Source organism: Balaenoptera ricei, chromosome 13 (assembly GCF_028023285.1).
Source record: "Balaenoptera ricei isolate mBalRic1 chromosome 13, mBalRic1.hap2, whole genome shotgun sequence".
In the NCBI taxonomy this organism is placed as follows: Eukaryota; Metazoa; Chordata; class Mammalia; order Artiodactyla; family Balaenopteridae; genus Balaenoptera; species Balaenoptera ricei.
Window position 1 is genome coordinate 81,852,126 of NC_082651.1, and position 12,007 is coordinate 81,864,132.

General features: G+C 51.8%; 1 protein-coding gene across 2 annotated transcripts in view; it reads right to left on the bottom strand.

Annotated features, from left to right (window-relative positions):
- The window catches only part of MAPRE3 (microtubule associated protein RP/EB family member 3), a 48,467-nt gene that overhangs the window by 1,835 nt on the left and 34,625 nt on the right, over positions 1-12,007 (bottom strand). Inside the window, exons 2-4 of one of the 2 annotated variants that reach the window (XM_059893404.1) lie at positions 3,056-3,183; positions 1,856-2,001; positions 1,105-1,261 (exon numbers count right to left, since the gene is read on the bottom strand). In XM_059893404.1, coding sequence (XP_059749387.1) covers positions 1,105-1,261; positions 1,856-2,001; positions 3,056-3,176 — 424 coding nt within the window. In that variant the 5' untranslated portion in view covers positions 3,177-3,183. Of the gene's footprint in view, positions 1-1,059; positions 1,262-1,855; positions 2,002-3,055; positions 3,184-12,007 lie in introns of both variants that reach the window. The other variant, XM_059893403.1, reaches the window with a different exon arrangement.

Sequence of the window (12,007 nt, forward strand, 5' to 3'; positions counted from 1 at the left end):
CAGGGAACTAAAGAAAGTGTAAGGTGTAGGCAGGGAGGAGAGCTGGCCTGAGGGGGAGAGGAGGGAACTGGGATGGCGAATTTGGGGAGTGGGGCTGGAGGGTTGAGGGCCCTCTTGTACTGACAGCTGGGGCCTGGGGAAAAGCAGCTGGCACAGGGTCTCACTGGGTCTTTGCTGACAGGTACCCCAGCCCACAGCCATCCTCCCCGGGGGTGACTTCTGGAGGAGACCACAGAAGCCTGGCCCTGCCCCCTGCGCCCCCTGCCTCAGGATGCTCTCTGGGCCCTCTGCTGGGCCTGATTCAGGGACCCCACTCCTCCCCTGCACACGCGGCATGCTGTGGCCACTTATTCTCCAGCTCTGGCGGCTCCCAGGACAGAGCTGCTAATGCAAAGCAAGCAGGGGAGTGGGGGCAGGCCCCGGCGGGCAGCAGCACACACAGAGGAGCCGCTCTGCTATGACGGGTTCAGACGCGTGCGGGGCTGCTCCTCTTCTCTCGCCAACCTTCCCATCCCCCAGAGGCCCTGTTGCTTTTTCCCCTTCTCCTCTGGAACCCAGACAAAGCCTCGTTGCCAGAGACTCATCTCTTGAGGACTTAGGGCTGTGGGATTTTGGAAATGGGGGAACATATGGTCAAGCTTGGCCAACTCCCATCCCCGGGGAATCAAGTGGGCAGAGGGCAAGAAGAGTCTGTAGTGCCGGCCCAGGCCCTTGGCCTGGATGGACCTGGACAGAGGAACCAAGCCAGGGGCTGCCCCATCATCTCGAGGCACAGGAGTTGGCTCGGGCTACAGAGGGAGGTGCCCCGGGGCCTCCCATCACCAGCTGCCACCCTGGCTGGTGCCGGTGGCTCTCCTTTTGTGGCAGTCTCTGGAGCCCTCTCCTCCCTACTGTGACTCCCCCTGGTCTAAGCGGGCAGCAGGCGGCGTCATCTGAACTCCGTGACAACAGTCTCCTCTAGGCTGGCAGGGCCGGGCCGGTGGCCCAGGGGCCGCTCCTGGCTGTAGAGCCCTTCCGGCCCGGCCCCCCACACTCCCTCCCCCAGCTCGGGCACATTACCTGCTGTGCCAATGAGTTTCTTGGATTTGTTGAAGATCTGATCACCTGGGTTAGGAGGTGGTGCTACGTCCTGGCCCTGCCGCGCCAGCAGAGGGTTGTAATCCTTTCCATCATAGTTTGCGTCAAAGAATTTCTTAAACCACTGAATAAACTCAAAATTATCTTGGAATTTTCCTTTCACTAATTTCTCTACAGGAATGATCTGAAATAGACCACAGAAGCAGAGAACTTTAACCTCCTGCTGCTGCAGGGCTGCCTTTCTCTGTGAGAGGGCCACTGCTCTCAGGAAAGCCAGCCCCTGGGCTGCAGCATCCTCCCCCTTCTCCACCGGGCCCCCCTCCCGTGCCACCAGAGCAGATGGGTAGGCCGCAGGCCCTTTCCTCCAGGCACAGGAGGAAGTGTGTGGGGAGACATCCCTTGGTGCTGCGCCTGCATGTGGGGTGAGGGCTGCTGGAACCAGGGTCCTGGGCCGTTGAGGCAGTAGAGTGAGCCAAGAGGCTTTTCTTGGGCCCTACAGAGGAGGAACTTAATAGGAGCAATATACCGAGGCTCAAGTGCTGGGGTGTAGGGTCCAGAGGGGAGAAAGGGACAGGAATGTCATCAGGATGGGATGTCCAAAGCTGTGGGGTTTTCCACTGAGCCTGGAGCTGGGGGAACATTCCCCCTGGAGAGTCGGGGTGGAGAGAGGCATGAGAACTGGATTGACCCCAGCAGCCCCTGCTGCCCTGGCTGGCGGGCCATCTTCTTTCCCAGGGTCACACAGCTCCTCGGGGCCCCTCAGAGCGCAGGCACCTACTTTATCAACACCCATCTTCTTGAATGCTGCTTGCAGCACCTTGAAGTTGTGGATATATTCGTGCTCTAGCTTGGCCTGGAACTTCACCTTCCTCAAGTGCACACAGCCAGGGAAGAGCATGTCCATGAACTGGCAGTAAGCTGCCCCTGTGGAGAAACACAAGATGCTCGTTTTCACTTCCCCAGGCCAACTGGCGCTACTCCCCCAAACCTCTCTGTCTCCTCTTCTCTCTCTTTGTTCCCAGAGCCGGGGCCAGACTTCCCAAGAGTGAGAGCAATTACCATACAGTGATGCGATTATGTACCAGCACCATGTCAAACACTGCATGTATGGGCTTTAATCCTAACAGCAACCCTGGTTAGATAGCTGATGTCATCTCCATTCATGGATGGGAAAACTGAGACCTAGAGAGGTGTGGTGACTTGTCCAGGGTTGCAGTACAAGAAGAGCTGAGATTTGGACCCTCCCCCCCCACCCGAGTGGCTAGGCTGGACCTGGTACACGTGACCTCTGGCTTCACTGCCTGTCCCCACTGCTGCTCCCCTTCTGCAGCCTTTTACTGTGCCTCTCCTGCTCTTCGTTTTTTTTTTTTAAAAGAGTAACCTAACCTCTCCTTAGGAAGCTGTGGGTTTTTTTTAAATAAATTTATTACTTTTATTTATTTATTTTTGGCTGAATTGGGTCTTTGTTGCTACGCGCGGGCTTTCTCTAGTTGTGGCGAGCGGGGGCTACTCTTCGTCGCGGTGCACGGTCTTCTCATTGTGGTGGCTTCTCTTGTTGCGGAGCACGGGCTCTAGGTGCACAGGCTTCAGTAGTTGTGGCACGCGGGCTCCGTAGTTGAGGCTCGCGGGCTCTAGAGCGCAGGCGCAGTAGTTGTGGTGCACGGGCTTAGTTGCTCTGCGGCATGTGGGATCTTCCCGGACCAGGGCTCCAACCCGTGTCCCCCTGCATTGGCAGGCGGATTCTTAACCACTGTGCCACCAGGGAAGCCCCTGCTCTTTGCTTTTTACTCTTTCCATCCCATGTAGACCCCTATTTCCTTACTCCAACTCCAAACACTTTGGCTAGTTGAGGGCTCTGCAGTGCTCCTCCTTAATCCCAGTTACAAGCTACGTTGTCCGCGGTGGCTGTTCTGCCTCCTGCCTACCCCCCTTTGCCCCCCCAGCAGGGCCCACTTCCCCCCGATTCCCAGCCTCCCACCTGAGCAGAGCTGCTCTATCTTGGTATAGTTGAGGTGCAGGGAGTCATTGACCCACGCGAGCATATCATGGCGACTCAGATTCTCACTGGTCACAGACGTGGAGTACACATTGACGGCCATACCCCAGCTGCAAAGAAAGAAGAAAGGCAAGGTAAGACCCTGGGGGCCTTGTGCTGTTCCTGAGCCCGAAGGAGAGGGAGCTGGAGGGTCTCTGGGGAAACGAGAAGCATCTTCCTCCAGACCAGCAGTTTGCCTCTTGGAGAAGGGGTACTCATTCACTCCTGAAACATTTAGTGAGTGTCTACTATATGCCAGACCTGCACTAAGAAGTGGTGAAGTCAGACGTGGTCTCTGCCTCCGAGGAGTTTACAGACAGGCAAATCCCCACAGCAGGGAGTGACAGGGCAGGAAAAGCAGCACATGCAAAGTTCAGGGATGGCACAAAGAAGGGAGGGATCTCTTCTGCTTGACAGGGTCAGCGAAGACTTCAGAGCAGCCTGAAAGGGGTAGGAATTTTCTGAACATACAGGGGGTGGGGTAGAAGGGCAGTGCAGGCCCCAGGACTATCAAGAACAAAGGCATGGCTTATTCCGGGACTATTCCGGGACTCGGAGCTGTTCAGCAGGCCTGGGGAGCGGGTGTTTGTGTTGGGGTGTGGCGCAACGTCACTGGAAGGGGCTGGTTGCGAGGGCTTTGGTTACCATGAGGAGGAGTCTGGACTCTGTTTAAACAAGGGAAGCCATTAGAGGATTTTAAGCAGACAATACTTGACCAGATTGGGGTTCTAGAAAGCTGACTAATCTTCGCATCTGCTCTGAATTCAGACCCTATAATCCCTGTGGCCTGCTGGCCGATCCACAGGCACCTAAATTCCGCTTATCCAGAAACTTCCCTCAATACATGCTTCTGCTCTTGTATTCGTTATCCCAGTGGATGTCACCACCAGGCACCCAGTCACCCACGCTGGAAACCTGTGGGGTCGTCCCAGACAGCCTACTCCCCCTCATCCTCAGAGCCCATCATTCAGTGAGCCCGGCTACTCTGCCTTCCCAGTGTGCCCTGCTCTTCGCCCCGCCTCCTGCTGCCTCGGGGTTTCTGCCTGCATCCATTCGCTCCAGCCAAGGCTAGCAGAAGCCTCCTAGGGGGCCTTCCAGCCCCCAGGCACTCCCTCCCCCTAGTCCATCCCTGACGCTGCTGTGGTCAGAATCTATGTGAAAGCAGCCCTGGCCACGCCACCCATCCCCCCTCCCCCCCCCCCCCCCCCGCCAGTGGGTGTAAGTGCCTCCTTACCCTCCCCCCATCCCCACGCAGAGGTCAAGTGTCAGTTGTTATTACTGACTTGCACTGTTAAGAGAGAGGGAAATATTTCTTGTAACTAGGTCTTTATCATAAATGGAGAAATAGGACTGCGTATTTCAAGAATTGTAAGAGTACATATTTCTGGAGTGAAGAATATTTATGTTTAATATGCAAATTGTCTCCCTGAAGGAAGAATACACCCAGCCTACTTCCCGGTCCCCTGTGGGTATCTGCTCTTATAATGTGACCCCCTCCCCATCACTTACGAAGCTCTTCAATGAGCCCTCCCTCTCCAGCCCTGTCTTCTACTTTGATCCCCCAACTGGGAGCCATGGGCAGCTCTCTACTCACCCTCTGCATGGAATGTGGCTGCCACCCCCAAAGTCCACTCATTCTCTGCTCTAGAGGTTCTCAAACTGTGGTCCCTGGAGCAGCTTTGGTGCTCTATGGGCATCAGCTTGTTAGAAATTTCAAGTTAGAAATTCTAATTCTTGAGCCTCGCCCCAGATCTACTGAGTCAGAAACTGCACTTGACCAAGAGGGTCTATAGGCACAGTTAAATTACAGAAGCTGCTTTAGAGAAGAGGCTCAGTTGGTATCTGCTAGGCTGTGCTCCCCCATGGCCCCACCCCAAGTATATATAATGGAACCTCGCTAGATGCACATTTAACTTCAATACATTTTTTGAAGAAAAATCAAGAAACCCTCTTGTTTATTCTCAGTCATTCCTCCTTTTAAAAATAGACCTTGTCCTTCATTGCCCAGGGAAAGGGAAGCCAGACAGAGCCAAAAAGCCAAGAGAAACAAAAATTATCATCTTGGGAGCTTCTAAGGACTCAGGAGCTGACAATTCCAGAGATTTCTGAGGGTAATTTTGACTGCACTTGAGCCCCTTCTTACACAGTGGTTTTGAGCCACCGGCCTGTAACCTGACCCTTGCGCTAACCACTGGACTTGCTGAAATGCCTGCCTCCCTCATCAGTAAGCATCTCAAAGCCAGTAGTGGTGTTTCCAGGTCTGTCACAGGCAAGGTATTCAGCAAATTTGTTGAATGACTGAGTGACACCTCCTCACCTTTTCTCCTCTTTCTGAACCATCTTTTATCACCTTCTGACCTGGACCCTCCCTCCCCCACTCAACCTTCTGGACTCAGCTTGGGCTCCATCGCCTCCAAGACACGTTCTCTGAGCCCCTGTGCAGGGAGACATGGCCTTCATCTGTGTCTCTCTGTCACCCTGAGCTTACTCAATCATGGCGTTGATCACATTCTCTTGAAATCACTTGTGTGTCTGTCCCTTCCACCTGACTGTAAACTCAATGGCCAGGCTGTTTCATTCACTTTGGGGTTCTAGATCAATTCTCAGTGAATGACAATCACAGAGACTAGAGTTAGGAGAGTGCTTCTTAATTTCCAGAGAACTCACCTAAAGTAACCTCAGCAGGCGTGGCAGGGGCACGTGGACACCAGACTTGATTAGAGAGGCAGATGGGTAGGGTCAAGGCAAGTGCATTGTATTTTGATGAGTATTTAGTTAGGGACTCTGAGAAATAGAAAGATTTGCCCTTGTCATCAAGGAGTTTATAGTCTCACTGGGAAGACCAACACACAGCAGAACAGTATAACCAAATGCCCCAAAGTGTGGTGAGAACGGTAGGTGCTACGGAAAGTCAGGAAGGAGAGAGCATGCACAGCTGGAGAATGGATTTGAACGGCCCCAGTAAGAATGGTCAGAACCTGCCAGGCCTTCGGGGGTCTGCAGAGGCCTGTGGGATCTGAGTGCAGAGGGGACAAGCCATTCTGGATACTGGCTTACCACAGGCTCGGGGACTCATTTCTCCATGAGGTCTTGGGGGCTGCTCTATCCCTGCACTCCTGGGGTACAGTCTCTGGGCTGGTCAGGGGTGGTTCTGGGAGGTATAGGGCGGTCTTAGGTTGGCCCTGGGAATTCCTGAGCCACTTTAGGGATTTTTTTCCTGTTTACTGTGTATGAGTTTCAAGTGCTGATTATTGAAGAAAAGCAGAGGCACTGGTCCTAGTCTAAACTAGTCCTCCAGTTTTTGACTGAAATCATTTGAGCTTCAAGGGTCTTCCAACCTGAGGGCAGCCTACCTGCGGTTCCCTAGCCTCTCTAAATATTACACATAACCACATCATGTATATTATTACATAGTATATATGCAATTATATATAATACACTATATAAATATACATTAATATATATATAATGTAGTATTCATATATAGTATGTATAAATATATATGATACACTACATATGATATATACCAATCTATTTATATATAATACATAGTATAGTTGGCTCTCAGTGTCCACGGGAGATTTGTTCCAGGACCACCGTGGATACCAAGATCTGTGGATGCTCAAGTCCCTTATGTAAAATGGCACGGTATTTGCAAATTACCTATGCACACCCTCCTGTGTACTTTAAGTCATCTCTAGAGTATTTAGAATACCTAATACAATGTAAACACTATGTAAATAGTTGCTGGTTCATGGCAAATTCAAGTTTTACTTTTTGGAACTTCCTGGAATTTTGTTTTTTCAAATATTTTCCATCTATGGTTGGTTGAATTCATGACTATGGAACCCACGAATATGGAGGGCTGACTGTATAATATGTTTAGTGTTATATCTATATATATGTGTGTGTATAACTATATATTTTATAGTTATTTTATATCTGTATAATTTAAAACACCCTCCTGGCGCACAACAAGGTGCTGGAACCACAGTCCTCATCTGATGCGTGTGCTTGGCTGGGACTGCCGGGCCTGCATTGCGATGGCACAGGCTGGGATACTGGGGTGTTTTGCGACCTCCCTGGGGTACAGCGTTGGCTATTTTCCTCCTTGGTAAGTATGAAAAACCTCCAGTCTCCCTTCCAGAACACAACTAAAGACCTTGCTATCAGGGCCCTAAGAGTCACCAAAAGCTACACAGGTACTAGAAAAATGCCCAAATCTTCTCAGCTTGGCCAGAAATTCCCAGCTCTGTCCGTGCCTGATGATGGAAGGGCATTTTCCACACCTTTGATTAGTCTGAATCTAGGGTCCCCAAAGAGCCAACAGTGCCTGTAAGGAGAAAGCTGGAAAAAAATGGCTCCTCTCAGGGCCGAACCACCAATTATGACTTTTACCTCCTGTGGGGCTTTTGGGGAAGTGGGTGTGGGTCGCATGGAGCGGGGTGGGAGGGTGGGGTGGGTGTGGGTGGGCCGTTGATAATGTGGAGCAGAGCTTTGTCTCCACTTGCGACTGGCTCTGGTTCTTTCAGGTGATGCTACCCTCTGGCCCAGCTGAGGTCCATTTTGGCTCAGGAGAACTCATCTAAGACACTTGGGGGTCTCTGCAAGGATTCTCAGTCATATTTGCTGGGGGGGGTGGGGTCACGAAGAAACCAGCCTCCTAGTTCCCTTATTCCTCATCATGATGGGGAGGGCAGGATGCCCTTTTAATTTTCTTCTCCCAGATTTGGCCCTATAAATACAACTAAATTATGGCCAGCAGGTGGCACCCAGGTCCTGGGCAAAGACTCCTTTAAAAGTTTCTCCCATCCCCAAATCCCTCTCTCCCTAGCTCAGTTTAGAAAAGGGAGAGCCCCTAACTTTGACCTTGTCCCTCAAAGAGGAAGCCTGGTTTGGTCAAAACCTGGTGGTGTCAGGGCACAGGCTTGAGTGGAGTCCTTGTTCCTGACCCAGGTGTCCTCTGAGAACTGAACCAGCTGGAGTGGCCTAGGGCATTAGGCCTACTCTAAGATTCTGGACTCAACTAAACCAACCTCCCAGTTCCCCAAAGCCATAAGTCAAACTCATCAACGGGTCCAACTTCTGATGACTTACTGTATTGGGGGTTGACTCAGGCCTCAACTCAAATCAGAGCAGCTTCTGGGGGTGGAGGAGGCATATAAAGCATTTGCCCAAGCATCTAGCCCTAAGTGGACCAGTTGTCTCCAAATACAGCAGAGACAATGTCTGAGACAACTCTTAAAGTTGATTACACCTGTAACCAAGGGCTGCTTCACCTCCCCTGAGACAATGGTAGGCAACCACCCAGAGGAAGCAGGCTCTGTTCCAAGGGCTACAATAGCAGGGTCTTCCAACCCCGTCCCTTTGACCTTTCCTTTCCTTTCTCTTAATGCTCAGCGGCCTAAATCAGAGCAAGTCATCCTGCACTAGAGCTGTGCAGAGGATTTAATCAAGTGGCTCTTCCTTCCCCGGTGCCATGGTGCGGGAGGAGCACAGGGTTTGGGTGCAGATGGCCTGGCTTCACGCTCTGGCCTTGCCAGTGGTTGATCTTGAGTCTGAGCAAGTCACTGCACCCAGAGCCTTCATCGCCTCATATTCGAAATTGAGATGATAACTAAGGCTTTTTGGAGACACATGCTATAATCCACAAGAGTAGCATTCATGGTGGGAACTTCAACCACCATGGCAGACCAGGAGAGAAGCTATTGGAAGGTGGGCAGGCCTGAAGGTACCCCTCCCGTGCACGTCCCCACTGAGGGGGAACGACCATCGCCTGCAGGGGGGCAGGTAGAGTCGAGTCTCCGGGACGTGCAGAATGACAGTCTGCACAAGAGAGGACAGAGACTCAAATGTTGAACCTTGGCAGGTTTGTTCTGGACATTGTTAGGTAGACTTGCTGGTGGAAAGGTTAGAGTATTAAATGAGCAGCCTGTCAAAAAGTCATGGAAATAAAACTGGTGGATTGGCTGCGGCGGGGGAGGGGCTCTGAGAGCAGAGAAGGGCTGGGCCTGGGCTTGAGGGAAAGTCGGCTGAATGATTCATAGACTCCAGTTTCAGAGGAGGGGAGCACATGCCACTTGGCCAGGTGACAGCTGTCAGCCACACGGTCTGAAGAAACATCATTTGAAAGGAAGATAAAGTGACATGGCTTGAATGTGCCCCCCAAGACCAGAACTGCTTTTGAAGCATGAAGGATCAGTAAGGAGACACCAGGCACACTAGGGCCGCAGACACAAATGTTCTCTTCCCCACATGTCCCAGCAGCCGCTGCAGCCCCCCCTCTCTCTTTATGTTCAGGCCGCAGATGGGCCAGCAATCCCCTCCCCGGGGGTGTGCACAGAGCTGGCCTGAGAGCCAGTCCGACTGGGGCATCCTCCCAGCAGGTACCAAGTTCTGTTCTCAGAACCACCCCAAAGCCCTGCTCTGAGGAGTCTGGCAGCTATATAGCCATGTTATATAGTTTCTCTTTTCCTTGTATCAGAGGAAGAGGTCTTTTTCAGTCTCTTGCTGAGCATCCAGGGGCTTCATGCTGCATCTGGTTGTGTGTGGCCAGCAGGTGCAGCCAGCTTTCTACTCTCCTGCTCCTTGGGGTCAACAGATAGGAAATGTGGCCAGAAAACCACACTTTCTGAGCCCACCTGCCACCTGAAACCCCACACTGCAGTTCAGCCTCTCCCATTCATTCATTCATTCAGCAATATTTTATTGCGTCCGGGGCCCTGAGCCAGTACTAATTAAGGAAAGAAATGGGCACCAGAGCTCCAGCACAGCTGCCGGAGGGCCACAACCAAAAGCCACGCCTGCCCCTGCTCTCCCCCTGTTCAGAACCCTGATCGGAACTCTGTGGGGAGTTTTCCAGGGTGCTGGGAAGAAGAACATGAGTCAGACACATCTGTCATCCGCTGCCTGTCATGAAGGTTGTTCAGCCCCCAAAGTGGAGAGAGGATTAACCTCTGGTTCCCACAGACGGGGTCCCTCATTAACCCCACAGCAATCTCATGCTCAAGAGAATCATTCTGATTCTTCAGGCTTGAAAACTGAGGCTTGGATACTTCAAACTACTTGCTCAAAGTCTCACAGGCAGTTGGTGGCTGAGCCCATGGCCAAGCCGCAGCTTTTACCATTAAGCCTCGCTTCCCCACACTGCACAGCTCCAGGAGCCTGCTGCTGGTAGCCTTGTTTTGATGGCAGCTCCCATCGTGGAAGTCTGTTGACTTAAAAAGTAGGTGTTTGTGGAACTTAAAGATGTCCAGTAGAGAACCTTTGGAAAGAAAGGTTTAACTTTCTACCTGCCAACTGACATGGACCCTACTAAAAATGGATTAATTTTAGCAAGTGAGGAGTTCTGTTTACTCCCCTCCTGGATTTCCATTAACCCTTTGAGTAATGACCAGATAGAGCAATCTGGCCAGGACTCCCCAGAGGACTCCTTCCCCGGGATAGCAGCTACAAGTGGCATGGCAGCATTATCCAGATCTGCCTCTTTAGAGTTTAGATCGTGTTCAGCAGGACATGTTCAGGACTCCAGTGGCTGGGACCTCGGCAGGTTTCAGGATCTTAGGGAAGAGCTACCTAAGAGTGACCTAAAAGTGTTGTGAGAACAGAATCCTGGAGAAGCTCCAGTCCCTACCTGAACCTACACCGTCCAGATGTAGGTGTGCTGGTTCCCCACCAGCCGCGGAACTACTCCACCTGCCCCATCTCCACTTTTTAAATTCAGCTTTGGCAGTCTGAGCCTCCCCGTGAGTCAGGTCTTTGGTCAGCCATGAGAAGAAGGTGATTGGTTGGGCCTGCCAGGGCTTTGTGACCCGCCAGCAGGGCTCTTCCAGTCCCTCAGAACCGTCTTCCCTGCCTGCACATATTGCCTCCATGCAACCCCAGAATAACCTGGATGTGTGACCCAGGGGGACAAGGAGTAACAATTTTGCAGATTTTCCCAACAGGTGACTGTAGCGCCCCTGGGCCCGGGCAGGAAGGGGTAGCCCGGTGGCAATGGGCGTAGCCCCGTGTCAGGAGTGGGAAACGTTTCGGCAAGCTCCTCAGAGTTCTCTCTCCTCTGATCCCACAGCATCTGTTCCAGTTTTCCTGGCCGGTAGGATGCATCTACAAAGCAGAATATATGGGAAATCTGGAGTTGGGGAAGGATCGTGGTTAGAGGCCCAGCTTCAGGAAGCCCAGATGGCAGTCCCCAGGCAGAAGGGGCAGAGAAAGCACCGTTCTGTAGTCTGCCTCCCTCTTAGACTGGTGTTCTACGGTCTTGGAGGCCTGAAGCTGGATGTGTGTTGGGCGCCTGCTTCTCAAACAGGTGCCCTTGGATTCTCAGTGTCTGCCCCAGTAATGCTGATAACGCTGATCGAATACTTGCTGTGTGCTGGGCTCTGCTCAGCGCTTTGTATACATGAATCACCTAGTCCTCGTAACAGCTCTATGAAATGAGGACTGTTTTGTCCCCTTTTTATAGATGAGGAGACTGAGGCCCGAAGTCAAGCAGCTAGGAAATGTTACAGCCAGGATTTAAAGCCAAGTTGTCTGACTGGAGATCTGGTGTTCTTAAAGGAGCCTGCTTGAGGCATGCCCAACACCCCTGCAGGACCAAAAGACCTGATGTTTCCCTCATAGCCGTTGGGGGCAGAGGACAGAGACCTGGGAACTGCAGGGAGTTCTTCTAGGAACCAAAGAATTAGAGAAGACCGAGGGTCCCTGAATTATTTTCAAGACATGTTTGTGGAAGGTAGAGTTCCACTGAAGGCTTAAAAACAAAAAGCCAAAATTAGATTTAGGCCACTGACAAGGTTATTAAATATTAGAATGTGAGCTTTCAGAGTTATGCAGCCTTATTTATGACTTAGGAATATAATGCCTAGCTGTAAGTACAGTCCTAGGTATCTGGGA